This window comes from Oncorhynchus mykiss, chromosome 5 (genome assembly GCF_057628025.1).
Source record: "Oncorhynchus mykiss isolate SJ-2025 chromosome 5, ASM5762802v1, whole genome shotgun sequence".
NCBI classification, from domain to species: domain Eukaryota; kingdom Metazoa; phylum Chordata; class Actinopteri; order Salmoniformes; family Salmonidae; genus Oncorhynchus; species Oncorhynchus mykiss.
Genome location: NC_143026.1, coordinates 41,915,001 through 41,942,785, shown reverse-complemented (window position 1 = coordinate 41,942,785; position 27,785 = coordinate 41,915,001). Strand labels below are relative to the sequence as shown.

Here is a 27,785-nt window from a genome sequence, read left to right as displayed (position 1 = left end):
TCGTAAAAATCCAAATAACTTCACAGATCTTCATTGTAAAGGGTTTAAACACCAAAAGAAAGATGCCCAGGGTCTCTGATCATTTGCGTGAACATGGCTTAGGCATGCTGCAAAGAGGCATGAGGACTGCAGATGTGGCCAGGGCAATAAATTGCAATGTCCGTACTGTGAGACGCCTAAGAAAGCGCTTCAGGGAGACAGGACGGACAGCTGATCGTCCTTGCAGTGGCAGACCACGTGTAACAACACCTGCACAGAATTGGTACATCCAAAACATCACACCTGCAGGACAGGTACAGGATGGCAACAACAACTGGAATGCACAATCCCTCCATCAGCGCTCAGACTGTCCGCAATAGGCTGAGAGAGGCTGGACTAAGGGCTTGTAGGCCTGTTGTAAGGCAGGTCCTCACCAGAAACAACGTTGCCTATGGGTACAAACCCAGCGCCGCTGGACCAGACCGGACTGGCAAAAAGTGCTCTTCACTGACGAGTCGCGGTTTTGTCTCACCAGGGGTGATAGTCGGATTCTTGTTTATCGTCGAAGGAATGAGCGTTACACAGAGGCCTGTACTCTGGAGCGGGATCGATTTGGAGGTGGAGGGTCCATCATGGTCTGGGGCAGTGTGTCACAGCATCATCAGACTTAGCTTGTTGTCATTGCAGGCAATTTCAACACGGTGCGTTACAGGGAAGACATCCTCCTCCCTCATGTGGTACCCTTCCTGTAGGCTCATCCTGACATGACCCTCCAGCATGACAATGCCACCAGCCATACTGCTCGTTCTGTGTGTGATTTCCTGCAAGACAGGAATGTCAGTGTTCTGTCATGGCCAGCGAAGAGCCCGGATCTCAATCCCATTGAGCATGTCTGGGACATGTTGGATCGGAGGGTGAGGGCTAGGGCCATTCCCCCAGAAATGTCCGGGAACTTGCAGGTGCCTTGGTGGAAGAGTGGGGTAACATCTCACAGAAAGAACTGGCAAATCTGGTGCAGTCCATGAGGAGGAGATGCACTGCAGTACTAACTGTTACTTTTGATTTTGACCCCCCTTTGTTCAGGGACACATTATTCCATTGATTTTAGTCACGTCTGTGGAACTTGTTCAGTTTATGTCTCAGTTGTTGAATCTTCTGTTCATACAAATATTTACACGTTAAATTTGCTGAAAATAAACGCAGTTGACAGTGAGAGAACGTTTATTTTTTTTCCTGAGTTTGTGTCATGACAGTGTTATGCCAAATGGTTAACTGTTGCGACATATTATGACATGGTTATAACCATGGGTGGGTTGCACCAACATGGTTTAAATTAATCTAGGATGAGAGCTAATCTCGGTTTTGTAATTCAAGGTTTATAATTCAGATGTGTTGCCCCACTTAATTTAAAATCTGGATCAGTAAATCTATGATTAACAGTTTAAAACTATTAGTGACATGTTACCAATATATGAGGTATTTCGTGAGATGAAACGAAGTAGCTAGCCTACTTGACAAATGAGGCCACAGTTGCTGTTCCTTGATAAAATATTAACAAGGTAATGTTAGAACTACTGCAACTCCATCGTGAAAGGTTCTCATGGGTTGGCTGATTTTAAATCAAATCTGTTATTTGCCAGTACTATACTAGACAGAAAACTAATTTGTTAGCTAATGTTAGCTACTGTAGCTAGCTAGTTTATAAAGTAAGATAGCTCACATTCAATATTATGTATTATTGGCATTACTTAATGTTATTTAGCCATATATTATTTGTCCGCTAGCCACCTGATCATGGCACGTCAAAGAAGTTCAAATTTCTCCGTTTATGAAAAAAAAAACAATTGTCGGAGCTGATGGAGGAATTTAGTAACATACTGAAGGATAAAAAGACAGACAACACCACTGTCAAAAAGAAGACACCTGGGCCATTTTATGCGACAAATGTAATGGATCGACACGGATTAAAGAGAAGAGGGACCCACATCGAATGAAAGTGTGCTGGAAAAAACTTAAAAGACAAAAAGGATGCTGCAGATGAGAGGCGGGTGCTATTTCAGACCGGAGCCGGAGGGGGGCCTCCGTCCAAGGGAATTGATCCTACAGTATGACCCAGAAGATATGCGAGATGATTCCTCAGCAGTTTGCCCCTCTCCATAACCCCTATGTTGACAAAGGACAACTTGACTCACCGATATTTAGTAAGCATAAATAACTGGTAAATATCAATGCCTATATACAACAATCAGTCGTATATTGCACAAATCTGGCCTTTATGGAAGAGTGGCAAGAAGAAAGCCATATCTTAAAGATATCCATAAAAAGTGTCATTTAAAGTTTGCCACAAGCCACCTGGGAGACACACCAAACATGTGGAAGAAGGTGCTCTGGTCAGATGAAACCAAAATTGAACTTTTTGGCAACAATGCAAAACGTTATGTTTGGCGTAAAAGCAACACAGCTCATCACCCTGAACACACCATCCCCACTGTCAAACATGGTGGTGGCAGCATCATGGTTTGGGCCTGCTTTTCTTCAGCAGGGACAGGGAAGATGGTTAAAATTGATGGGAAGATGGATGGAGCCAAATACAGGACCATTCTGGAAGAAAACCTGATGGAGTCTGCAAAAGACCTGAGACTGGGACGGAGATTTGTCTTCCAACAAGACAATGATCCAAAACATAAAGCAAAATCTACAATGGAATGGTTAAAAAAAAAACATATCCAGGTGTTAGAATGGCCAAGTCAAAGTCCAGACCTGAATCCAATCGAGAATCTGTGGAAAGAACTGAAAACTGCTGTTCACAAATGCTCTCCATCCAACCTCACTGAGCTCGAGCTGTTTTGCAAGGAGGAATGGGAAAAAATGTCAGTCTCTCGATGTGCAAAACTGATAGAGACATACCCCAAGCGACTTACAGCTGTAATCGCAGCAAAAGGTGGCGCTACAAAGTATTAACTTAAGGGGGCTGAATAATTTTGCACGCCCAATTCTTCAGTTTTTGATTTGTTAAAAAAGTTTGAAATTTCCAATAAATGTCGTTCCACTTCATGATTGTGTCCCACTTGTTGTTGATTCTTCACAAAAAAATACAGTTTTATATCTGTATGTTTGAAGCTTGAAATGTGGCAAAAGGTCGCAAAGTTCAAGGGGGCCGAATACTTTTGCAAGGCACTGTATGTACATGTAGGTAGGGGTAAAGTAAGTGACTATGCGTAGATAATAGACAGAGTAGCAGCAGCGTATGTGAAGAGTGTGAAGGAATGTGAATGTATGTATGTAGATATATATATATATATATATATATGTGTGTGTGTGTGTGTGTGTGTGTGTTAGACTGTCAGTGTAGTATGTATGAGTGTGTGATTAGAGTCCAGTGAGTGTACATCCAGATTGTGCAAGAGACTCAGTACAAAAGATAAGAATAAATAATAATAAAATAAAAGGGGGTCAATGTAAATATTCAGGGTAGCAATTTTATTAACTGTTCAGCAGTATTATGACTTGAGGGTAGAAGCTGTTAAGGAGCCTTTTGGTCCCAAACTTGGCGATTCAGTACTGGAGTGGCTGGAGTCTGACCATTTTTAGGGCCTTCCTCTGACACCTCCTGGTATTGAGGTCCTGGATGGCAGGAAGCTTGACCCCAGTGATGTACTGAGCAGTACGCACTACTCTCTGTAGCGCCTTGCGGTCAGATGCCGAGCAGTTGCTATACCAAGCGGTGATGCTACCAGTCAGGATGCTCGCGATGGTGCAGCAGTAGAACTTTTTGAGGATCTGAGGTCCCATGCCAAATATTTTCAGCCTCCTAAGTGGGACTAGGCTTTGTATTGCCCTCTTCACAACTGTCTTGGTCTGTTTGGTACATGATAGGTCCTTAGTAATGTGGACACCAAGGAACTTGAAGCTCTCGAACCGCTCAACTACAGTCCCGTCGATGTGAATGGAGGCATGCGTGGCCCTCCTTTTCCTGTAGTTCACAATCATCTCCTTTGTATTTCCCACGTTGATAGAGAGGTTGTTGTCCTGGCAGTGTCTCTGACCTCCTCCCTATAGGCGGTCTCATCGTAGTCGGTGATCAGGCCTATCACCCATCGTGTCATCTGCAAACTTAATGATTGTGTTGGAGTTGTGCATGACCACGCAGTTGTGGGTGAACAGGAAGTACTGAAGGGGACTAAACACGCGCCCCTGAGGGGACCTGTGTTCAGGATCAGCGTGGCGGATGTGTTGTTGCCTTCCTTCGCCACCTGGGGGCGACCCATCAGGATGTCCAGGATCCAGTTGCAGGTGTTCATCCCAAAGTCCTTAGCTAAGTGATGATCTTGGAGCGCACTATGGTGTTATTTAACCAGGTAGGCAAGTTGAGAACAAGTTCTCATTTACAATTGTGACCTGGCCAAGATAAAGCAAAGCAGTTCGACACATACAACAACACAGAGTTACACATGGAGTAAAACAAATATACAGTCAATAATACAGTAGAAAAATAAGTCTAGATACAATGTGAGCAAATGAGGTGAGATAAGGGAGGTAAAGGCAAAAAAAAGGCCATGGTGGCGAAGTAAATACAATATAGCAAGTAAAACACTGGAATGGTAGATTTGCAGTGGAAGAATGTGCAAGGTAGAGATATAAATAATGGGGTGCAAAGGAGCAAAATAAATAAATACAGTAGGGGGAGAGGTTTTAGTTTTTTGGGCTAAATTATAGATGGGCTATGTACAGGTGCAGTAACTTGTGAGCTGCTCTGACAGCTGGTGCTTAAAGCTAGTGAGGGAGATAAGTGTTTCCAGTTTCAGAGATTGTTGTAGTTCACGACTGTCTTGGTCTGTTTGGTACATCGAAAAGCATGTAATATTCATGGCCATTTAGCTAGCTTGATAGCTAGTTGTTGCTAGCTAACTTGTCCTGTGAGATAAACATTGGGTTGTTATTTTACCTGAAATGCACAAGGTCCTCTACTCCGTCAATGAATCTGCATATTCTTGTAATCTCTCCTCCTTCAGTCTTCTTTTTTGTCTTCTTCTTCGGACTTTATATGATGGTTGGCAACCAACTTTAAGGTGCATTACCACCACCAACTGGACTGTAGACCTCTGTTTAGCTTTCAATCACCCACATGGGTATATGCTCCTAAAAACCAATGAGGAGATTGGAGGCGGGACTTGCAGAGAGTCAAGTGTCAAAAATAGAACCAAGTTCTATTTTAGAGCTTCGCTATGTAGACGTTCGCAGTTTGAATGAAGTGATTGAATAACATGTATGCTTTGCTTTATCTTGGCCAGGTTGCAGTTGTAAATGAGAACTTGTTCTCAACTAGCTGACCTGGTTAAATAAAGGTGAAAAAATGTGTAAATTTATTTAGCAACGCTCGCGCAGGCAATGTGGGCGGTGTGGTCAGCATGTTAGCGATCACGCACCAGCTGTTGTTGACAAGGAGTCTTGCCGATAAACAGAAAACCCAGCTAACTGTACAATGTATGATCCAGCAACAACTCGTGAAACATAGGATATTACAGTTGATAGGATAGTCTCGAACAGAGCTCATCCAGCTTATTCTAACTTTGAACCTTGATCTTTATTAACCCTTAAATTAAATAATGGATTATCTTCAATGTCATTATCTTTACAGTTTGTACACTTAACATTTTCCAATATTAAATTGAAATGGTAGGTTCAAAGTCAAACTAATAATTTGTCATATAATCTGATGATATAGTATTTATCTCCTTGAAGAAAAACACTTACCTATGAAGAAAATATTGCAGACTTTAGTAGCGAGCTTTCACGGTTGCATGAATAATTCACTTGACTGTCATCTAGAAAACAATTAAATAGGTATTACCAAACGACTTATATAGGAGAGATGCGGAAGAAAGAGACAGATCACAATCGAAGGGTGGTGTCATTTGCGATGATGATGATGACCATATTGTTATTTGGAGGACCTATGGAAGGTGTGTGTTTGTTCACATCTAGGCCCCTATTAAATCAAATCCGGTTTATACACTTAATTTTTTGGCAAGCATGTTAAACATTGTTGTTCAATGTGAGCAAAGCATTCAACTCTTAACTGCCTAGATGTTACAGGTTAAAAAGTGGTTCTACAAATGGACTACAATAATCCCATTCAATTTCACCCAATTTCACCATATAATCTACTATTGCTAAGTAATTTAAAATGTATTGAAAACACAAAGTACAAGTGCAGATATGTTATTGTCCAATTGTATTTATTCCACAGTACAGACAATAATACATTGAGCGCTCACCCAGGAAGGGTAAAATGACCTATGAACCAGAGAGAGAGCGAGAGCGAGAGAGATGGAACAGTGAGGGAACTACAGTGCCTTCAGAAAGTATTCATACCCTTTGACTTTTTCCACATTTTGTTGTGTTACAACCTGAATTTAAAATGGATTAAATTGAGATGTTTTGGAGCTGGCCTGCACACAATACCCCATAATGTCAAAGTGGAATGATGTTTTTCAATTTTTGTTTTTTACAAATTCATAAAAAATTGAAAGCTGAAATGTCTTGAGTCAATAAGTATTCAAAACCTTTGTTATGGCAAGCCTAAATAAGTTCAGTAGTAAACATTTACTTAACAAGTCACCCTGTGTGCAATAATAGTCTTTAACATGATTGTTGAATGACTACCTCATCTCTGTACCTCACACATTCAATTATCTGTAAGGTCAAGCAGTGAATTTCAAACACAGGTTCAACCACAAAGACCAGGGAGGTTTTCCAATGTCTCTCAAAGAAAGGCACCTATTGGTAGATGGGGGAAAAATAAACCGACATTGAACATTCCTTTGCGCATGGTGAAGTTATTAACTATACCTTGGATGGTGTATCAATACACCCAATCACTACAAAGATACAAGTGTCCTTCCTAACTCAGTTGCCGGAGAGAAAGGAAACCGCTCAGGGGGCCAATGGTGACTTTAAAAAAGTTAGAGTTTAACGGCTAAGATAGGAGACAACTGAGGATGAATCAACAACCTTGTAGTTACTCCACAATACTTACCTAATTGACAGAGTGAAAAAAAGGAAGGTTGTACAGAATAATCCAAAACATGCATCCTGTTCGCAACAAGGCACTAAAGTAATAATGCAAAAAAATGTAGCAAAGCAATTCACTTTTTGTCCTAAATACAAAGTGTTATGTTTAGGGCAAATCCAATACAACACATTACCGAGTACCACTCTCCATATTTCCAAGAATAGTGGTGGCTGCATCATGTTATGGTTATGCTTGTAATCATTAAGGACTGGGGAGTTTTTCAGGATAAAAAAATGTATGGAATGGAGCTAAGCACCGGGAAAATCCTATAGGAAAACCTGGTTCAGTCTGCTTTCCAACAGACACGGGGAAATGAATTCACCTTTCAGTAAGACAATAACCTAAAACACAAGTCCAAATCTACACTCGAGTTGCTTACCAAGAAGACAGTGGATGTTCCTGAGTGGCTGAGTTACAGTTGGACTTAAAGCCACTTGAAAATATTATGGCAAGACCTGAAAATGGTGGTCGAGCAAAGATCAACAACCAATTTGACAGTGCTTAAAGAATAATGGGCAAATGTTGCACAATCCAGGTGTGTAAATCTCTTAGAGACTTAACCAGCATGACTGTAATCACTGCCAAAGGTGATTCAAACATGTATTGACTCAGGGGGTTGAATACTTATCTAATTGAGAAACATTAGTTTTTTTTATTTTTTACAAGTTTGAATTTTTCTTTCACTTTGACATTAGAGTATTTTGTGTAGATCGTTGACAAAAAAAAAAAAAAATTAAATCAATTTTAATACCACTTTGTAACACAGCAACATTTTGAAAAAGTCAAAAGGAACTGTTCATACATAACTAAACATTGTACCCACTCCTTGTTTTGAAAACTAAACTTGGTATCAAAACCACCCAAAGAAGCAATTCTGATGTTGGTGGTGTTTTGAATAAGAGTGCCACATCAATTACACAAGTATATTTCCTATAGACTTCTTTAATAATGCCTATTTGAAATCCAGACCTGCTACAAACTACAAAGGGAAATGGGTGAGATTGTAAGAGGTACAAAACACTATTTAATTTATGTACATGCCTTCAAATTCAAATATTCATTATATGATTATGCACTTATGTCAAATAAACTGCATATACTCAAAATGTACTTAAATTATTGCCACCTCGAACAATATATGTTACCATATATATATATATATATATATATATATATATATATATATATATATATATATATACATACATACACACATACATACATACCACACACACAGTGCATTTGGAAAGTATTCAGACCCCCTGACTTTTTTCACATTTTGCAAATTTATGAAAAATAAACATAAATACCTTTGCTATGAGACTTGAAATTGAGCTCAGGTGCATCCTGTTTCCATTGATCAGTCCAACTGTGGTAAATTCAATTGATTGGACATTATTTTGAAAGGCACACACCTGTTTATATAAGGTCCCACAGTTGAAAGTGCATGTCAGAGCAAAAAAAAAAAAAACTAAGGCATGAGGTCAAACGAATTGTCCGAGACAGGATTGGGTCGAGGGGAAGGGTACCAAACAGTTTCTGTAGCATTGAAAGTCCCCACGAACACAGTGGCCTCCATCATTCTTAAATGGAAGAAGTTTGGAAGCACCAAGACTGTTCCTAGAGCTGGCTGCCCAGGCAAACTGAGCAATCGGGGGAGAAGGGCCTTGGTCAGGGAGGTGACCAAGAACCCAATGGTCACTCTGACAGAGCTCCAGAGTTCCTCTGTGGAGATGGGAGAACCTTCCAGAAGGACAACCATCTCTGCAGCACTCCATAAATCAGGCCTTTATGGTAGAGTGTCCAGACGGAAGCCACTCCTCAGTAAAAGGCACAAGACAGCCCGCTTGGAATTTGCCAAAAGGAACCTAAAGACTCTCAGGACGATGAGAAACGGATTCTCTGGTCTGATTAAACCAAGATTGAACTCTTTGGCTTGAATGCCAAGAGTCACGTCTGGAGGAAAGCAGGCACCGCTCATCACCTGGTCGATACCATCCCTACGTTTAAGCATGGTGGTGGCAGCATCATGCTGTGGGGATGTTTTTCAGCGGCAGGGACTGGGAGACTAGTCAGGATCGAGGGAAAGATGAACGGAGCAAAGTACAGAGAGATCTTTAATTAAAACCTACTCCAGAGCGCTCAAAACCTCAGACAACGACCCTAAGCACACCCTAAGCACATAGCCAAGTCAACGCAGGAGAGGCTTTAGGACAAGTCTCTGATGTCCTTGAGTGGCCCAACCAGAGCCCAGACTTGAACCCGATCAAACATCTCTGGAGAGATCTGAAAATAGCCGTGCAGTGACGCTCCCCATCCAACCTGACAGAGCTTAAGAGGATCTCCAGAGAAGAATGGGAGAAACTCCCCAAATACAGTTGTGTACCCAATGAAGACTCGAGCTGTTATCGCTCTCAAAGGTGCTTCAACAAAGTACTGCGTAAAGGGTCTGAATACTTTTGTAAATTTTATATTTCAGTTGTTTTTAAAAATGTTAATACATTTGGAACAATTTCTATTGTGTGTTGATTGATTTGAGATCCTTTTTAGAACAAGGCTGTAACGTAACAAAATGTGGAAAAAATACTTCCTGAATGCGCTGTATATGTATATTTACAGTGCTATGATAATCATAACGGCATTGTACTAATACAAAACATTTCCAATCTGTTCATGGAAATAATCAAGTAAAGCTTGTGTACATTTTATATTACTAATGCTTGAGTAAATGACATACATTTTATGTATACTGTATGTAGCTAAATATATTGGTCCCACTTTACAGTATATTAACAAAATGTTCAGAAATCTATGTATTTACATGGCAGCTACATAAGCAGGTACAGTGTTAATTACACCGTGGGTACACATTGTCAGCCTGAAATGAAGTCTGTTTGTGCATTACACTCGTTGCCACATCCATGCCATTTCAAACATAAAAAAATGGTTGGCATGACAAGGTGTGGAACGTTAGCACAGAACCGACTGAACACATTGTTATATAGCTCTTGTTATACCTGTTTATACTCCTAGTCGGTATTAGATAGAAAGTCGCGGCCCCGACCGCCTAGGGGGAAAACAATCCAACCATCACCTTGGTTACGCCATTGGCTCACAGCAAAAACTTGACCATTTTCGAACACAATTTTGTCTTTGTCTACTTGTTTTTGTCAATTACAAAACTACAGTTAAGAAAAGTACAGCATGCCTAAAGATTACTTTTCAACATTGAATGCTCCCAAGTATTTTCACTACTTAGAAAAGTGTAATATTGTAGGGCTTCCCTCATGCCCCTTTTTTTTCATAACAGCGCTAACAGCCACACGAGTAGTGTGCTAGCTAGCTAGATACCGACCGGAACATTAAGCTAGCCAAGACCAACAACACAAACAAACGGACTGTACTAAATGTCTTACCTGTGATTAAATGTTTTCAGTTTGTTTATGTTGTTGGTCTTGGCTAGCTTAATGTTCCGGTCGGTAGCTAGCTAGCGCTCAGTCATCGCCTCCTAGCACCGTCACGAAAAGGCGCTTAAGGGAAGCCTTACAATATTACGTATTTCTAAGTAGAGAATGCTCGTGAGCAGGCGATGTTGAAAAGCAATCTATAGGCATGTTGTACTTTTCTCAAATGTAGTTTTGTAATCGACTTAAACAAGCAGCCAACAAGAATTGAATACGATTTAATACCGACTGGGACTTATCCATGGCGTTGTTGAATACTTGTTTCTGAATGGCATTCTAGAGCATGCATTATTTCCCTATAACACAGGGTATCAGCACGGTAGAATTCATTGGCTATAGTTAATTCTTACATGCTCTATGTTTGAGCTGCTTTTGAAAGCAAAAGTCGAATTGAAAACATTATTGGCATTGTTGAATTACATTTTCATTAATAGCAAGCTATGACTGATGGTTTGGTTAGCTAAACTAGCAAGTCTGTTTGTTTACCAAGGCAACTGTTGTAGCTATCCAGTAAACAAATGAACACATTCTTAGTGCCAAATGTGTTCAGTTATAGCCATGGTATAAAAAGGATAATCAACTCGGGCCTCTATGCGTTCTCTGGAAACATCTTCAATATTTTCCATAGAATGCATAGCCCTTTGTTGATTATTTATCCTTGACATATCTACAAGGCATTGAACTATAATAACTATTCAGTCACACACGTGGCCCCATAAAGTAGAACATGTTCTGTACCGAGTGTAAAACTGGCATCTAATAGTACAGTACATGCAAGACTGCTACTAAAGTGGCAATAATTCTAATATTCTCAAATATAAACAATAGTTTTTTCTGGAATACATTTCAATTTCAAGACATACTATAAGGGTTAGTGGTTAACATAATTTATATATAACTACTGTATACAATATTGATGGCTAACCCAGTCTGAATGATTTAGAACACCACATATTACAGGTAAAATAGGTTCATCAGGATGGAATTTCACATGACAAGTTCACAATCAAACATTTCTTCATTCTGAAGGGGGGAAAAACTGCCTTCACAGAAGATAGGAAGCAATACAGTATTTTGTCAAGGCTTTGTAAAATGGTCCAGTTTGAAAAATAGTTTTGTTTTCACTATAAAATAATTGAACCTTTAACGGTTAACCTTTGTAAAGGGACAGCAGAAGTGTGAAGGGGTGGGACAGTGGATAAGTGGATGTTGTTAATGTTGTCTATACTCGTGCATGTTCGATAGATTGTCTCTGTCTGTGCCTTGTTGTGGTCATGCTACCCTGCGACTGAAACAATAATATTGGCAAAGAAAATACACACCTTCCACTGACTGTTGGTCCTCATCATAAACAAAACGCTACATATTCAAATATTGTTCACCTGAAACATCCATAATAGAAATTAAACTCATGTTGCGTAAATAAATACCTCTCAACCATTATATTCCTACATATACAGTATCCTTTTTTTACAGTATCTACACTGACAGACAGACAGACATATCCATGGATCATGTACAGTCTGGGCTCTCCAAGCCTATAGCAGGAAGACATTCAGCTCATCATCACCAGACCACAGGCCAGAGGGGAAACAGTATGGCTGTATCCAATACCTTCCCTAGTGCCTTCCAGATCGTCACCTACAGCTCCAGTCTACATCCTTCATTAAAGTCGTAGTTCATTGAAAGATCAAAGTTTGTACGGCTTGGTCAAACCTCAAAAGGGACCTTATGCAGCTGGATCTACACAACCAATGGTGTGGGACAGAGACTTGAAGTTACAACCTTTTTTATTTTATAAAAAAATATATATATATATATATATATATATATATATATATATATATATATATATATATATATATATATATATATATATATATATATATATATATATATATAGGTCTGATCAATGTCTGACAAAAACAAAAGTTGATTTTGAAGTGAACTATTGCTTTAACTAACAATCATCACCTATGCTACTGCGCTTGAGCGGTGTCATAACAGGTTGCAATAAATGCAAGTTGGCAATAGTAGCATGTCCCTAGAATCAAAACAATACGCTAGAGCTTCCAAGCTCTCAAGTTATAAGTACAAGTACAACCATAACCACATCCTATACAGCTAGCCATTATGTCCCTTAGATGTGGACAACATATTGGATTCAAAAAGATCTGCAAATCAGAAGTAATCTGATTGACATAGTTTAAATACAGTATAGAACACGTGCCTTTTCAACTAAAGCCACGCCGTCATGCTCTCAATGCAAGCCCCGACTCTTCTCACTATACAAAGAAACGGTGGGATACAGCCTGGCACATTAGCTTCCCACACCCAACAACTGTTTCACTTTTTTGGCACGTTATTCTACATTATTCAGTAATCCTGACATTGAATAAATGTACACGAGTGTGCGTACTACTGCACATATACCCTGCAATAATGAATCGTTTTTATGTCATGCACTACAAAAAGGTAACAATATGTAGCGACATGAGACGGTAACACGATTCTCCAACATAAACGAGTGCAAAAAACAACAACAACGAGGTTGAACAGGTTGAGATACTACAGCCGCTAGAGAGAGAGATTGTTGGCTTTGTGTGATTAGTAATGGGGATATAATTGAAGACGATGATAATACCTAACCATAAAGTAGGGGCCAGGTATTAGATAACAGGTAGTATGAGAGTTAGGTGTTCATCTAAAATTCTCTGTACAGGTTGCCATAGCTTTAGTGAAAGCATTAGTAACCCTTTATTTTATAGTCCGATACCAGCTGGTATTTGCTAAGTAATAACATGGTATATTCTCTGGTACTTCAGATAACGAATCACAATTGGAAACAACTTGGTATCGGATGGTGGTTATTATTAGGTAAAAAACAGGTAAAAAATAAAACAGGATAGGGGAACTGTGAAATAAAGTGGAATCAAAGCATGTGTTCCTGCCTCTGAGGATGTCTGGCCATCCTGTCTGCTCTCAGAACGTTTACAACCCTTCTTCCTGTGACCTCATCGCCTGTCCTCGTCTGTTTGTTAGGAATCACGAAACGTCCCGCTTCCGTCCTTTGAATAGTGAGGGTTCGCTGAAAAGCTTAAATCACTGTGAAAAGCCTAGATCACTTTCAGTATCCAGACTGAAATGTAGTAATGTCCAATGAATAGCATTCATCACATGCCTCAAGGAGGAAAGAGCTCTGAGCATCATAGGGAAGTCCACTGGAGTGTCACTGAATGGTGTGTAATGACAAAGGTTGATAGCGAAGAGGCGCCGCAGGATGAACTGAAATGAATACCAACAGCATCATGCTTTTTGAAAACAGAGAGAGACACTGCTCCCCCACTGGTGGCTCAGAGGTATTGCAAGCAGATGGTCTGGTAAAGGGATTGCTGCTGTGTTCCGTTTGTTCAGCGTTTAAAAAGTGTCACTAATGTCTACTGTTATGACAAGCCTTGTCTAGCTCAGTCCTGGGATCCTTCAGAGTCTGACGTTATAAATGTGTCATTGGGGTTTAAGGCCTGGGATGGCCCACAAGCCATGCTGAAAGACGTGGTACAGTACAGTAGCTACTCTGTTACGGAGTGAAAAGGACTGGAGCTGAGGTCAACGGTAGAAATCGCTGTGTAGTACCACACTGATAAAAGTAGAGAAATGGCCCAGGAATAGACTAGAGGAAATTGTACATGTCATCCATAACCTTTCCCCTCCCTCCCTTTTGTCTTGCATCGCTCTCTGTATCCACCCTCTTTCCTTCCAGCCCTCTTCCTCTTGCTTTTCCTCTTCCCTCTCTCTTTCTATAGGGTAGTGGTGCTTCTCTCCTGGCAGTGTGAGGGGACTCGTTTTCTTATTGCCAGACACAATGGGGTTAGCGGGAAGGAAGGAGGTGTATCTCAGCGGATAGAGGGATAAAAACAGATTAAGTTGTTGACTTGTTGCCATGGCTACAGACTGACCTCCAGATCACCATTTGAGTCTTATTTTTGTGGCTCCACTGTCCGGGCCTGTCCTGAGCTGGGGTGTTTGTATGTGTGCGAATTCCCATTGTCCTCTCGGTAGAGAGAGTACATTCAACCATTACTCAGACAAGGGTAGGCACTCCAGGCCCTCAGGGGGTGACGATTAAGGCTTACGATTGTTTGTTTTTAGTTTTAATTAATTTTATTTTCCAGTTATTTTCTTTTAGTGGCCAAGGTAGGTAATATAAAAGTCTTGACTGTGAGACTCTAATGCTACAGTAGAAATGTCATTTGATCTTTACAGCAAAGTCAGAGCACCTCCCATGTTTCTGGCTTTACTTTTCACTCAACCAATCTCTTCTCTCTCTATTCCTTTCGTATCTATTTCCCAAGAGACCCTGCTTCTTCCTCTTGCTCACCCTCTTTGTCCCTTTTCCCTCCCTCTCACTTTCCGCCCCTCAGTAAACCTTATCCCACTTTCATCCCATTCTTTCCCTTCTCTCTCTCTCTTAAACATACTTCTTCCTATCTCCATCCATCCTCTCTCCTTGTCTCTCTCGGGGCCAGTCCAAAGATCATGGTGCTCCAGGTAGAGTCAGGCAGGGTCCCCTCCCCCCTGTAGCCCAGTCTGGTGAGTCCTATTTTGGGCTGAGTAATCCTCCTGACCCCTCCTTGGTGCTCCCGGTGCGGCCCCAACACCCAGCAGCTATACTCATACTCCTCTGGGTCCCCGCTCCTGCTCTCTCCCTCTCTACCTCGCATTGGCTCAGCGTGCGTTCCGTGCGTCCTGGTTGGCCAGGGGAGCTAGAGCCCGCCCCCCCAGTTGCGTTGATGGAGCGCAGGATGTGGTTGCGCTTGCGGAGGTAGTCCCCCCCGGCGGCGCCCAGTCCGAAGCTTCCCTTACGGAGAACAATACGGGCACTGGCGGTCTTGGCAGGACGAGACCTCTGACTGTACTCCAGCTGGGACAGGTGGGATGCATAGCCGTCTGGGATGAACTGACAGAGAGGAGGGGGAGATCGAGAGAGGGAGAAAGAAGAAAAAGAGAGGGGGTAGGAATGGAGACGAGATCAGCTCAACCCCTCATCTACTAAACTATTCATCTATAGGAACACATTTGCACATTTTATCTATTTATGAGTTGAAGTTGGAAGTTAAGCATTTCAACACTTTAATTGATAACTTTTTGTTGGCGACAGTGCACTTTCTACCAGCTAGTTTGGTACCTGACACTGGCTGGACATCTTCTTGGTGGGCCGTCCCACTATGTAGATGTGTGATGGGGGCAGGCCTAAGGAGGAGTAAACTGTGATATCCTTAGTAGAGCCGTACGCGGCAAATATCTTCATATGGGCCTGCACACACACGCACACACACACAGAGGAATGGACTGTTAGAAACATTGTTGTTGTTACAATATATATATATGTATATGGACACCCCTCAGTGACTCAACGTGGCACCGTCATAGGATGGCACCTTTCCAACAAGTCAGTTCGTCAAATTTCTGCCCTGCTAAAGCTGCACCGGTCAACTGTAAGTGCTGTTATTGTGAAGTGGAAACATCCAGGAGCAACAATGGCTCAGCCGCGAAGTGGTAGGTCACAGCGTGTACAAATCGTCTGCGTTGCACGTACAAATCGTCTGTCCTCGGTTGCAACACTCATTACCGAGATCTAAACTGCCTCTGGAAGCAATGTCAGCACAAGAACTGTTCGCCGGGAGCTTCATGAAATGGGTTTCCATGGCAGAGCAGCCGCAAAGAAGCCTAAGATTACCATGTGCAATGCCAAGCGACGGCTGGAGTGGTGTAAATCTTGCCGCCATTGTACTCTGGAGCAGTGAAAAGCATTCTCTGGAGTGATGAATCACTCTTCACGATCTGGAAGTTCGACGGACGAATCTGGGCTTGGGGGATGCCAGGAGAACACTACCTGCCCCAATGCATAGTGCCAATTGTAAAGTTTGGTGGAGGAGGAATAATGGTCTGGGGCTGTTTTTCATGGTTCAGACTCCTTAGTTCTAGTGAAGGGAAATCTTAACGCTACAGCATACAATGACATTCTAGACGATTATGTTCTTCCAACTTTGTGGCAACAGTTTGGGAATGCCCCCGTGCACAAAGCGAGGTCCATCCAGAAATGGTTTGTCGAGATCGGTGTGGAAGAACTTGACTGGCCTGCACAGAGCCCTGACTTCAACCCCATCGAACACCATGGGATGAATTTGGAACGCCGACTGCAAGCCAGGCCTAATCGCCCAACATCAGTGCCCGACCTCACTAATGCTCTTGTGGCTGAATAGATGCAAGTCCCTAGTCTAGTGGAAAGCCTTCCCAGAAGACTGGAGGCTGTTATAGCAGAAAAGGGGGGTCCAACTCCATATTAATGCCCATGATTTTAGAATGAGATCTTCGACGAGCAATGTAGTGTATTTGTGACAGTAGAAACCTAACTTAAAAACCCTAAGTCCCCTTACCCCAACCCACCCCGAACAACACACTTACCCTACCACAACCCAACCCAAGCCATACCCTAACCCCTTAGCCCTACACCCTCATCTCTACCCCCCCTGCCCCTCTTACCTCACAGATGAGGGACTTGAGGAAGTTGGCCTTGTGTCTGAGGGGGTCGTGGACCAGGCCATCACAGAAGGACACAATTCCATGAGGGAAGTTATGCTGAGACAGCCAGGCCACCACACGCTGCTTCTGCATGTCTGGACGACCCGTCACATACACTATCAGATAGCCCAGGTCCTGCCAGTGTCTGACGGGAGAGAGAGAGAGTTAGAACAGGCTGTGGGTGAGCAGGTGACACCCCAAAGAGTCTGGTGTATTATCTATCTATTAAGTTATTCATTTGCTGATTCACAACTTGTACGCCACATTAGGTAGTGTGACTCCTGGTCAGGAACATAACAGTACATCAAATACAAATCACGATAGAATAAGACCCATTGTGTTCATACCTGACCACGTCCACAGCTCCAGCCCTGACCTTGGGGTCGCTGCCCATGATGGACACGCTGGCAGCAAACGAGCCGTCGATACTGAACACTACAAAGTCTGTTCCCCGCGGCAACACCGTCAGGTAGCTGTCCGCAAACGTATGGTCACCCCTGAGAGAGGGAGGAGAAACGGGGGAGGGGAAGGGAGAATGTGTGGCAAGGGGGAACACATAATTCAACGCTTGTTCTCATACTCAAAAACACCCACCGAAAACAAGCAAATCAGATATTTCAAGGGTTTCAGCCCATAACCTACCTGACGACCAGCTTGACAGGATAAACTCCAATGCCCAGCCTTTTGCTCTCTGGGATGACATAAGAGATGCGTCCGCTGCTATTGGTCAGCTCGGTGTCAAAGTACACCCACTCTCCTGAGGGGGGCTGGGTCATGATGTGGATGTCAATCTGGGGGGCAACAAGAGGAGGTTACACATAACAGTAATCACACCACGTCTGTATATTACATAAAATAATGACTGACTTGCCCATGTGTTCCATTGACAAACAATACATTATGCTCAAATATTGAGTTGGATGCAAGTGTCTCTCAGTTGCAGAACTGACGTTTGTTCCACAAGACACGTTGGCATCAATGAGTACGGCTTTACCTTCTCCCCAGTGAGGGTGACCATGTCCAGAGGTCCGTACATGAAGCGTCCCATCACCAGCTGTGTTCCGTCCTCAGAGAACACCGCATCGTTCACGCGGTGGTTGGCCGTCACGTTCTACACACACACACACACACACAGACGTTTACCGCGGTCAATACCTCTGTAACTTGCCGACAGAAAGCCTAAAAAAGGGGGTTAAGGAAGTGGTCTGTCCTCACCCTGATTTTGACGTGGGTCCTCTTGCGGATCCACTTCTCTCTGGGTTTAGAGGGCTTGAACTCGGTCACCTCTTTACCGTCCAGCTCCAGAATACTCGAGGTCTCATGCCTCATCACCTGGAGGAACAGACAGGGATGATTACATAGGCATTCATATAGCATTCACCAGCCCAATAGGAGGCTATGCCATTATATTTGGCGACTAATATTCATATGGTCTTACCTCTCTGAGTAGGAAGGAGGCATTGTGAGTGTACTTCCAATATGATATATGGAAGAGGTCTATGAACATTCATAAGCATTCGCATGAAATTCATAAGCAGTTCTCTGGTCAATTGGTACGAATGTCTCATCCTATATTCAGGAAGGGCCTTTTCCCCTTTATTCAGATTACACCTGCTCACTTTCGGTTGTTTGAAAAGGAAATAATCTCCAAAATATCTTTATTTTTTAAACAAGCATTAAAAAGTTGGTTTCAATTTCAGTTTAATCCACCTGAAAGGACGGAACAAATAGTACAACAAATATTGTGGTTAAATTCAAATATACTAATTGATAAAAAAAAACTATTTATCGAAGACGCAAAACAACGCCGAATTCAAAACTTCAAATTTTTCAATATAAATTACTATACAAAATTCTGGCAACTAATAGAATGTTATATATATATATGGGGGATACAATCTTCCCAGCGCTGCAGATTCTGCTGTGAGGAGGCAGAGTCATTAGATCATTTATTTTGGTGTTGTCCATATGTAGCTCATTTTTGGTCACAGGTCCAGGAATGGCTGAAGAATTGCAACATTTGCCTAGAACTAACACTACAGATAGCAATACTGGGTGATTTGAAAAGCCATAGTCAATCAATCAATAATATAATAATTATTTTAGCAAAAATTTTTATTTTTAATTTACAATCTGTAGAAGCTATGAGAATAGGAAGGTTCAATTATTTTGTGAAGCATCACAGCACAGTTGAAGGATATATGGCAAGTAGAAATCCGAAATGGATGATGTTGAGAGACAGATGGGAGGGGTTGAGTGGAGCTGAAGGGTGGGACTAATAACAAGATAAACAATGTAAAGCATACGGGATCTGTAGAATGTATATAGGTTCGGAGCTTTTGTGAAATAGCACAGTTACAAATAGAAATCAAACTGGATGGACATCAGAAATAGAGGAAGGACTAAGAACAAACAAGAGAGAACTATTGTAAAGTAGACTGTATCTGTAGAGTGTGTATAAGATGTATGGATTGAAGGTAGAAGCAGAAGTGTTTACTCCAATTGGGAGATCAGCGGAAGGGTTTGCGGGGAATAATAATAAAGGTATATTCTTTTAAAAAGTATGTATGTCTATATTGGTATGTGTAGTATATATGTGTATATATTTGCATGCGTGTATGGATATATATATTTACCCAAAAAATATGGGGGATTGGAAATGATGCAGACAATTACATTGGAAGCAACATTCTTTCCGCAATATTAAGCTGATCCACCCTCAGAAAAAAAAATACAAATAATAATAATTAATAAGCAGTCATACCTGTCTGAGTAGGAAGGAGACGACGTCAGTGGACTCCCAGTACGACGCATGGAAGAGGTGAGGCAGGGCTACAGTGGGGAAGGCTGTGAGGGCATCAGGACAGTACAAGGCAAAGTCCATCCTCTTACTGCCCCACCACCGAGATGCAACTGAAGAGAAGGAGCGAGAGAGAGACAGAAAGAGAGAGAGAGAGAGAAGTCTGACACATAATCACAGTAGAGAAAAGACGACAGGGTTTGTAAAAGACGTCGATGTGTATTTCTGGTCAATGACAGTTCCAGATAAAAAGTGGTTCCACAGTAGAGGGAAGTGTGCTCATCCAGAGATTTACAGTCCGAGAGAGAGGCTCTATAGTACAGACGGAAAGTCACAGGTCCACACTGGAGTAGAATGGGGTGTCAGGGGCAGATTGAACTGGAGCAGAGGGCCAGTTTTGATTTGAGGAGGGAGAGGGTAACATACACAAGATCAGTGGTCCCTCTTTTCAATCCCGGCTAAAGACTGGGTCCTTGATTGAGGACTTTGGCATAACTCCTGTTTGGGAAGCACTGCAGTACATTTAGGGTACAAGCTGTAGAGGAGAAGAGAAGGGAGAGGAGCTGTAGCACTGCAGTGGTTCAGCTGTAGCTTGAAGGAGACCAACGACAAGGCACACAGATGGGAGTCCTGGGGGGGAGGGGGGGGGGGGTCACACAGGATTCAAACCACAGTACCCAGACTACCTTGCTTGACGTCCATCAGCGTGTCTGGCGACGGGGGGTCAGAGTTCGTATCGATGATGTCAGACGGCAAGTCTGAGGAGACATCAGAGGCAGTGACGTCAGCGGTGACGTCGTTGTCACCCTGGTCTGAGTCGGTGCGTCCGTGAGAGAGGAAGGGTCGTATCTTCTTCCTGGCCCGCGGAGAGGGGCTTCTCGAGGGGAGTTTAGGAAGCGCTAGCTGGGAAAGGAGACCCAGCTTCTTAGACGGGCTGCTTTGGCATTTAGTAGCTACGGAGGAATCAAGGGTTGAAGAACGACAAAACAGTGTGTGAAAAATGTCAGAGAATGTATGTTGTCATCTCCCTGAGCCACAGACACTGCTGTTAAATGCAGAAAAGACAGATATATCAAACAGTATAAAGTCCAGTACTGACTATTGGTGATGTTGGAGGCGTTGTATGAGTCGGCCATGCCTGACACCTGGCTGGCGATGCTGGCCTCGCTGGACCTACGGAGGCCCCTGGGGTGGGGGGGTCCGGTCAGCGGGGAGGACGGGTACTGGCTGTCCACAAACACACCACAGTGGGAGTGGAGCACGTCAGCTATGGAGGGAGGGAGACACGGGAGAGAAAGTGTGTGTGTGACAGAGAGAGGGAGAGAGAAGTGGATTGATCAAACAATCAATCAATTTAATTGTATAAAACTTTTTTACAAATACAAATGAAATGCAGAGAGAGAGACAGAGACAGAGACAGAGACAGAGACAGAGACAGACAGACAGACAGACAGACAGACAGACAGACAGACAGACAGACAGACAGACAAACAGAGAGTGGACAGGGCAGCAGACAGACAGACAAACAGAGAGCGGACAGGGCAGCAGACAGACAGACAAACAGAGAGCGGACAGGGCAGCAGACAGACAGATAAACAGAGAGCGGACAGGGCAGCAGACAGACAGACAAACAGAGAGCGGACAGGGCAGCAGACAGACAGACAAACAGAGAGCGGACAGGGCAGCAGACAGACAGATAAACAGAGAGCGGACAGGGCAGCAGACAGACAGATAAACAGAGAGCGGACAGGGCAGCATACAGACAGATAAACAGAGAGTGGACAGGGCAGCAGACAGACAGAGACAGAGAAAGGGTACACACTGTCGTTGAGCTGTGCGGCCTGTTGGGGCCAGTTGAGTACAGGGACCGGGATGGAGGTCTCACTGACGCCCCCCTCCTGGTAACGCAGGGGTACTGACTCCAACATGAGCTGGGGGTTACTCTGCATCGTCTCCACTGGGGGGGAGGAACATGTGGGGGAGAGAGATAGGAAGGGAGGAGGCAGGAGAGACACGGGGGGGAGACAGAGAGGCAGAAATAAACAGACGTAACTACAGAACAGACATGGACTAACTGACATACAACAGTATGCTCCCATAGTACATTATACCTGATAATACCTGGACACAGGTATCGCACTATGAGAGCATATGGACAAAGCACACGCGAATTGAGTGCTTCCTTTTTGGAGGAGAGATATCCCGGAGGCATAAAGGAATAGTTTAGTGGGCGTGCATGTGTATCGAGCCTCACCCAGCAGAGCCGAGTGCCCGTCCCCCAGAGGGAAGCGTTGGTATCGGGGGACACAGAAGGGGGGCAGCTGGTGAAACCTCTTCTCTAGGAGGGGCTCCAGGCGGGAGGCAGAGGGGTCCGCTGGATGAAACAGGTTATACACCTGCTGACAAGCCGGACGCAACGCTGAGACTGGAGAGAGACAGAGAAATAGGAAGAGGAAAAGAGAACGCGGTTATTTACATACAGGAACAGCTAATCGGAGTTCCTTCCAAGGCTCACATATTGAAAACCATTGAACCAAACTATGAACAACTTCCATCAAAGCTGCTGGTCTCGAGGGTCCAGAAGTGACAACTGCTGACGAACACGTCTCTGGAACCCCTGGAGACTCCATGTCACAACCCCCTCGGTTTCCTCTGCTGCCTCTCAGCTCTTTTTCTAAACCTCCTATTTATCCCCTGTCTCATCATCTTAGTTCTTAGTTTACTTTGGAACATGTGTCTCGAATGTCATCCCTTGATGTCACAGCCAATGGACTTCTGGCGTCAGAGATCTAAAACATGACTTCTACCCTCTGAACTCTGATGTTAACTCACTAAGGGATGTCCTGGCAGAGCCCGACCCCCACAGCTGCAGGAAAAGACACTGTCACCGCACAGATGCCGAGTAGCTTAGTTTACAGCTTCTCACTAAATGTGAGACTTTCTGTACACATACAGTAAATACAATTCTGAAAAGTGGCAACTTTGCTTATAGTCTATTTCTGCTTTAGCCAACTCCTTAAAAAGGCCAACTCCATGCATGGCAAAGACTGTTGGCTGCAGTTGGAATATAGCCTATAGTCTACAGTATATAGTCTAGTATAGTCTACTGGCTACTGATTTCAACCTCTGATGAAGGTGTTCCTCACCATCTATAGACGGCACAACAGTCTTCCTCAGTGCCAGCACCAGACCCAGAGGAGAACCAAAGAGGAAGAAGTCTGCCACCTCGAAGTCCAGCCTCCCTAGCGCCCCTCCCTCTAGCATGGTACTGCTGCTGGAGCGCCTCGAACCCGGGTCTGTTCTCAACACACTGCTGTGGAGACTGGAGAAACAGAGGGAAGGAAGGGGGGTAGAGATGGAGAGAGAGAAAGGAGGTGACAAAAAAAGAGGGGGAAGAGTCAGCCGACAGGTGTAAACAATAAAACATTTACATGGGCAAAGTGAACATTTGATAACAATGACGGTCATTGTCTGTCTGTCTGTCTGTCTGTCTGTCTGCCTGTCTGTCTGCCTGTCTGTCTGTCTGTCTGCCTGTCTGTCTGCCTGTCTGTCTGCCTGTCTGTCTCTCTCTCTGACCTGGACAGGAAGGCCTGGTGCTGTTTGATGGTGTCTAGTTCGTAGGTGGAGGAGTCACTGCGTTTGCGTGGCAGCATAGTCTTGGGGTCGTCAGGCCCTAAGCTGCGAGGGATGTCGATGTTACTGCGACTAAGATGGCGACTGCCCTCCAGAGACGGAGAAGATGGAGAGGACGGAGAGACACTGTTTATTATGATGCCTGGGGAGAGGAGGTCTGTGTCCTGGAGAGATGGAGGGCAAGGCGGGGGGAGGAGAGAGAGAGAGGGGGGGGGGCACATATAGTTAGTAGCAGTCCGATTTACAGCACAGATAAAGGAGGGAATTTGGGTGCAACTTAAAGGACTAGAGGAAGGTACCTGTACGCTGATAGTGCTGCCTCGTCTGCTGCTGTTCTGGCTCTCTGAGACGGTGACGTTACTGCTGCACAGAGCATCAAACCCTAGGATACCACCTACACAGTCCCCGATCACACACACCTACAGGAGGAGCGAACACATGCCTTTAAGTTCAACATAGAGAAAATAATCCGCAATAGCTGTCAGAAACATCCGGGACCTCGAAACTTTGACTCTGGTCCTCTGCACTGACCTGTCCGGAGAAGGATGTCCCTTCCAAGGACCTTAAGAAGTCCCCATACACCTGATTGGCTCGTTGGATGACGGTAGCCACGGCATCCTGGTACTGGGGAGCGGAGGTGGCCAATAGAGGCAGTGCAGCTAGAGGGATGTGGTCCTGACTGTTGGAGAGGCAGCCCTCATCATAACTATAAGGACTGAGACTGGTCAGGAGAGATAGAGGGTTAGGGTATGTGTGTGTGTGTATGTGTGCGTGCGTACGTGCGTGTGCATGTACTCACTTGGACACCAGGGAAAAGGCGTCGGCACACACCGCGGGGCAAGGAACCACGCGGATGGCGATGCGTCCTAGGGCTGCTGGGTAATGGACCCTCATCACGGTCTCAAACGCTCCGGTCAGAGTGTTGACGTCCGCCTGCTTACTATTTGGCTCACCTGGGAGTAATTACGAGTAAATAGTCATACAATATTGTTACATTGTCTATCCAAGAACAAACAAAGAGAAGATGACTGTAAGTGTTTGTGTTGGGATGTTGTATACCTGCTCCAGTGTCTAGGATGTTACCCCCGTGAAGCACCAGGAGGAGAACGTGGATCTTTGAGGGCGCCAGACACTGCTGAGACGACCCATCCTGCGGGAGAAAGAAGGGCGGTCGTTGATTAGTTACCAATACGCAGTGACTGTGAAGGGGTGAAATCATGGGAATTAAAGTAGAATAGAGAAAGAGACCATTCCAATTGGAGTTCTATCAGAACTGAAACAACATCTTTTCACAGCCTACAGTAACACAACACCCGACTGACGGCTACAACACCACCTGTGGGGCTGGGACTAGGGGGGTCAGACTTAACAGCTGGTCGTCTGCGGGACCCGGCAGTGGAGCGACATCTCCGTTTACTAGAGACGTGGCGCTGGACACAGAGAGGATAACACACTGAGATGCTGCCTGTGTGTGTGTGTGTGCGTGTGCGTCAGAGAGACGTGCTGCTGCACACAAAGAGCAACAACAAACACTGACATAGTATTTACACGTGATCTACTATCCCCGATAGACACTCTGGGATGTTCTCCCTCCACCCCTGGCTGTCATTAGGACCAGATGGGATCAAAGCATTCTCAAACTGACACACAACTTCAATAAGCCAATCTGCTACAGTACTGGTTTGACTGCAAACATTGCTGGTAATGTATTGTTAAGAAATGTTGTTAAGAAATGATGAAGCTATAGTCAGTAAACTCAGTGAGAACTCATGATGTTGTGTACTTGGCTACTCTCATACATTCTTCCTACTGCTATTTGTCGATTTGGATCCCCATTAGCTTTTGCAGAAGCAGCGGCTACTCCTCCTGGGGTCTAGATGAGGAGGTGTTACATTGGAAGCATACCTCAAGGAGTCTCTCGTCACTACTGGTGGCGGCATACTCTTCACCCGACTGATACAGGTTCTCTGTAAACACACACACACACACACACACACACACACAATTGTTTTTCATTAAACAAATTAACTTCCTGAAGGACGATATAGGACATGAAGATCTGAAATCTTAATGACCAACGGAGCTTGTGTGTGTGTACAGTATGTGTTTTGATTTGGATTTGACTGGGATCCCCATTAGCCGACGCCAAAAAATATATTACAGACAGAAATACTATATTAACCTAGACATTACAGACTTACTACATATACATATGCCTTAACTAGGTGTGTGTGCTGTCCTACCCTGGCCCTCGTCCGTCTCTGTAGTCTCCATCTTGTCCATTAGGTCGTTGGAACTCCACTTGGTCATCTCCTTGGCATGTAACAGCATCTCCTCATCCCCAGAGAAGTCCTCTGAGGAGACAGACATCAGTAACAGTTGTAATAACATGTAATAACAGTCATAGAACCCCAGTAAGTAACAGCTAATGTAGTAACTGTAATAGCGGTCTGGAAATAAAATGTCATCGCAAACCGTGAGCGTCAAAGAACTCGTCGTCCGTGCTGTCCTCGGAGTCACGAGCGATACTCTGCATCCGCCACTCTGAGATGTTCTGGTGGACGGGGCTTCCTGTGTGGACAGGAAATAGGAAATAGAGTGAGGGCACTATTCTCTGATGCTCTGGGTTGATTTGAGACTTTGGGACGCACTCACCTCCTCTCTTCGAGGATCTATTAGACGACTTGGACGAAGTCGACCACTGCTTGGTGAGCTCTCCACGTGTCTGTAACGCATCTCCCAGCCCTGTCCGTCCTCCCTCTACCTCTCCCCCCTCCCCCAGGGCCTTCACTCCCTCCTGGTCCTGGTCGGGGGTGGCAGGGGTCCCGTTGGTCACTTCCGCCCCCTCCTCTGTGTCACTGAGACTGTACTGGGCCATCGTCCTGGCCAGGGCTAGCTGGGTCTCCAGCTCCAGCTGTCTGATGTCCTCTATGGTCAGACCGTACCACTCATCTTGCCAGCACCATGCCTGCCGGTGGGCACGCACCATCACCTTACGCAGGCCTGGGGAGGAGGGGGAGGAGGGGAGAGGGAAGAGCAGGAGATGAATAACATTATCACAGCGTTCTCGCTCTCAATTCCAATCAATATAATTATTTTCCTTTCTCTCCATACCCATCAATCGTGCATACATTCATTAGAAATAAACTAATGAACCTGTCAGTCATAATGTACTGAACAAGCACCACACAGCAGCAACACCACAGAGCAGTCGCACACACAACACACACACATACTAGAAACACAGGTACAACACACACGCGCACACACACCTAGCTGGTGATTCAACATTCAACTCAGCCATAACACGAGAGGATTAAATGAGCTGTGTGTATAAATTAAGAGAGCGTATATGAACAAACAGCAGTAGGTCAGTGTGTGTTAGTGATGCGTGGGTCGACTCATAACCTGCAGTCCCTGCGGTTACATCCGTGGAGCGGGCAGGTTTAGGTTCATTAAATATTATGTGGATGAACAGCGGGTGGATGGTGAATAAAGAGAAAAAAATGCATACTAAAAAAAATCAATAATAATTACTGTGCAATTCATATTTATTCATTGAGTTTTTTTCTTTCATTATTTTTAAAAGTCGGGCATTAGTGCGTAGGCCTTTTCATAGAAGCATGCGGAAGGTGTGATTTATTGCTCGACTTTGTCTATTGTTTGAAACGTGTTGTTTCAGAAAAACATTAGGCCTAAATAGGTTAGGTTATAAATAGGTTCAATAGGCCTAAATATTCAAATGAGGTAAGACGGATTTGATCGTCGTGGACTACAGGAAACGGAGGGCCGAGCACTTCCCCATCTTCATTGACGGGGCTGTAATTGAGCTGGTAGAGAGCTTCAAGTTCCTCGGTGTCCACATCACTAGGGACCCATCATGGCCCAAGCACACCAACACAGTAGTGAAGATGGCACGACAACGCCTCAAGAGGCTGAAAAGATCTGAAAAGATTCTCAAAAAGTTATACAGCTGCACCATTGAGAGCATCTTGACTGTTGGCATCACCGCTTGGTATCACAACTGCTTGGCTACAGACAGTAATGTGTACGGCCCAGTACGTCACTGGGGCTGATCTCCCTGCCATCCGGGACCTCTATACCAGGCGGTGTCAGCGGAAGGCCCTAAAAACTGTCAAAGACTCCAGCCACCCAAGTCATAGACTGTTCTCTCTGCTGCCATACAGCAAGTGGTACCGGAGCGCCAAGTCTGGGACCAAAAGGCTCCTGAACAGCTTCTACCCCCAAGCCA

The 27,785-nt window shown here is 44.1% G+C and overlaps 1 protein-coding gene across 6 annotated transcripts in view; it reads right to left on the bottom strand.

The window, feature by feature from the left end:
* Positions 1-13,368: 13,368 nt before the first annotated feature.
* Positions 13,369-27,785, bottom strand: part of LOC110522945 (membrane-associated phosphatidylinositol transfer protein 2) — a 90,011-nt gene continuing 75,594 nt past the window's right edge. For 3 of the 6 annotated variants that reach the window (XM_036977546.2, XM_090234861.1, XM_090234862.1), the window contains exons 6-27: positions 26,189-26,536; positions 26,009-26,104; positions 25,777-25,887; positions 25,439-25,500; positions 24,593-24,683; positions 24,333-24,486; positions 24,065-24,254; positions 23,833-23,952; positions 23,477-23,697; positions 23,047-23,222; positions 22,155-22,325; positions 21,723-21,857; positions 21,000-21,167; positions 20,587-20,853; positions 19,865-20,013; positions 18,316-18,432; positions 18,095-18,211; positions 17,743-17,891; positions 17,448-17,597; positions 17,062-17,245; positions 15,704-15,832; positions 13,369-15,475 (exon numbers count right to left, since the gene is read on the bottom strand). In XM_036977546.2, the coding sequence (XP_036833441.2) occupies positions 15,116-15,475; positions 15,704-15,832; positions 17,062-17,245; positions 17,448-17,597; positions 17,743-17,891; positions 18,095-18,211; positions 18,316-18,432; positions 19,865-20,013; positions 20,587-20,853; positions 21,000-21,167; positions 21,723-21,857; positions 22,155-22,325; positions 23,047-23,222; positions 23,477-23,697; positions 23,833-23,952; positions 24,065-24,254; positions 24,333-24,486; positions 24,593-24,683; positions 25,439-25,500; positions 25,777-25,887; positions 26,009-26,104; positions 26,189-26,536 (3,665 nt within the window). In that variant the 3' untranslated portion in view covers positions 13,369-15,115. The remainder of the gene's footprint in view (positions 15,476-15,703; positions 15,833-17,061; positions 17,246-17,447; positions 17,598-17,742; positions 17,892-18,094; positions 18,212-18,315; positions 18,433-19,864; positions 20,014-20,586; positions 20,854-20,999; positions 21,168-21,722; positions 21,858-22,154; positions 22,326-23,046; positions 23,223-23,476; positions 23,698-23,832; positions 23,953-24,064; positions 24,255-24,332; positions 24,487-24,592; positions 24,684-25,438; positions 25,501-25,776; positions 25,888-26,008; positions 26,105-26,188; positions 26,537-27,785) is intronic. The other 3 variants (XM_036977547.2, XM_090234863.1, XM_090234864.1) reach the window with 1 other exon arrangement.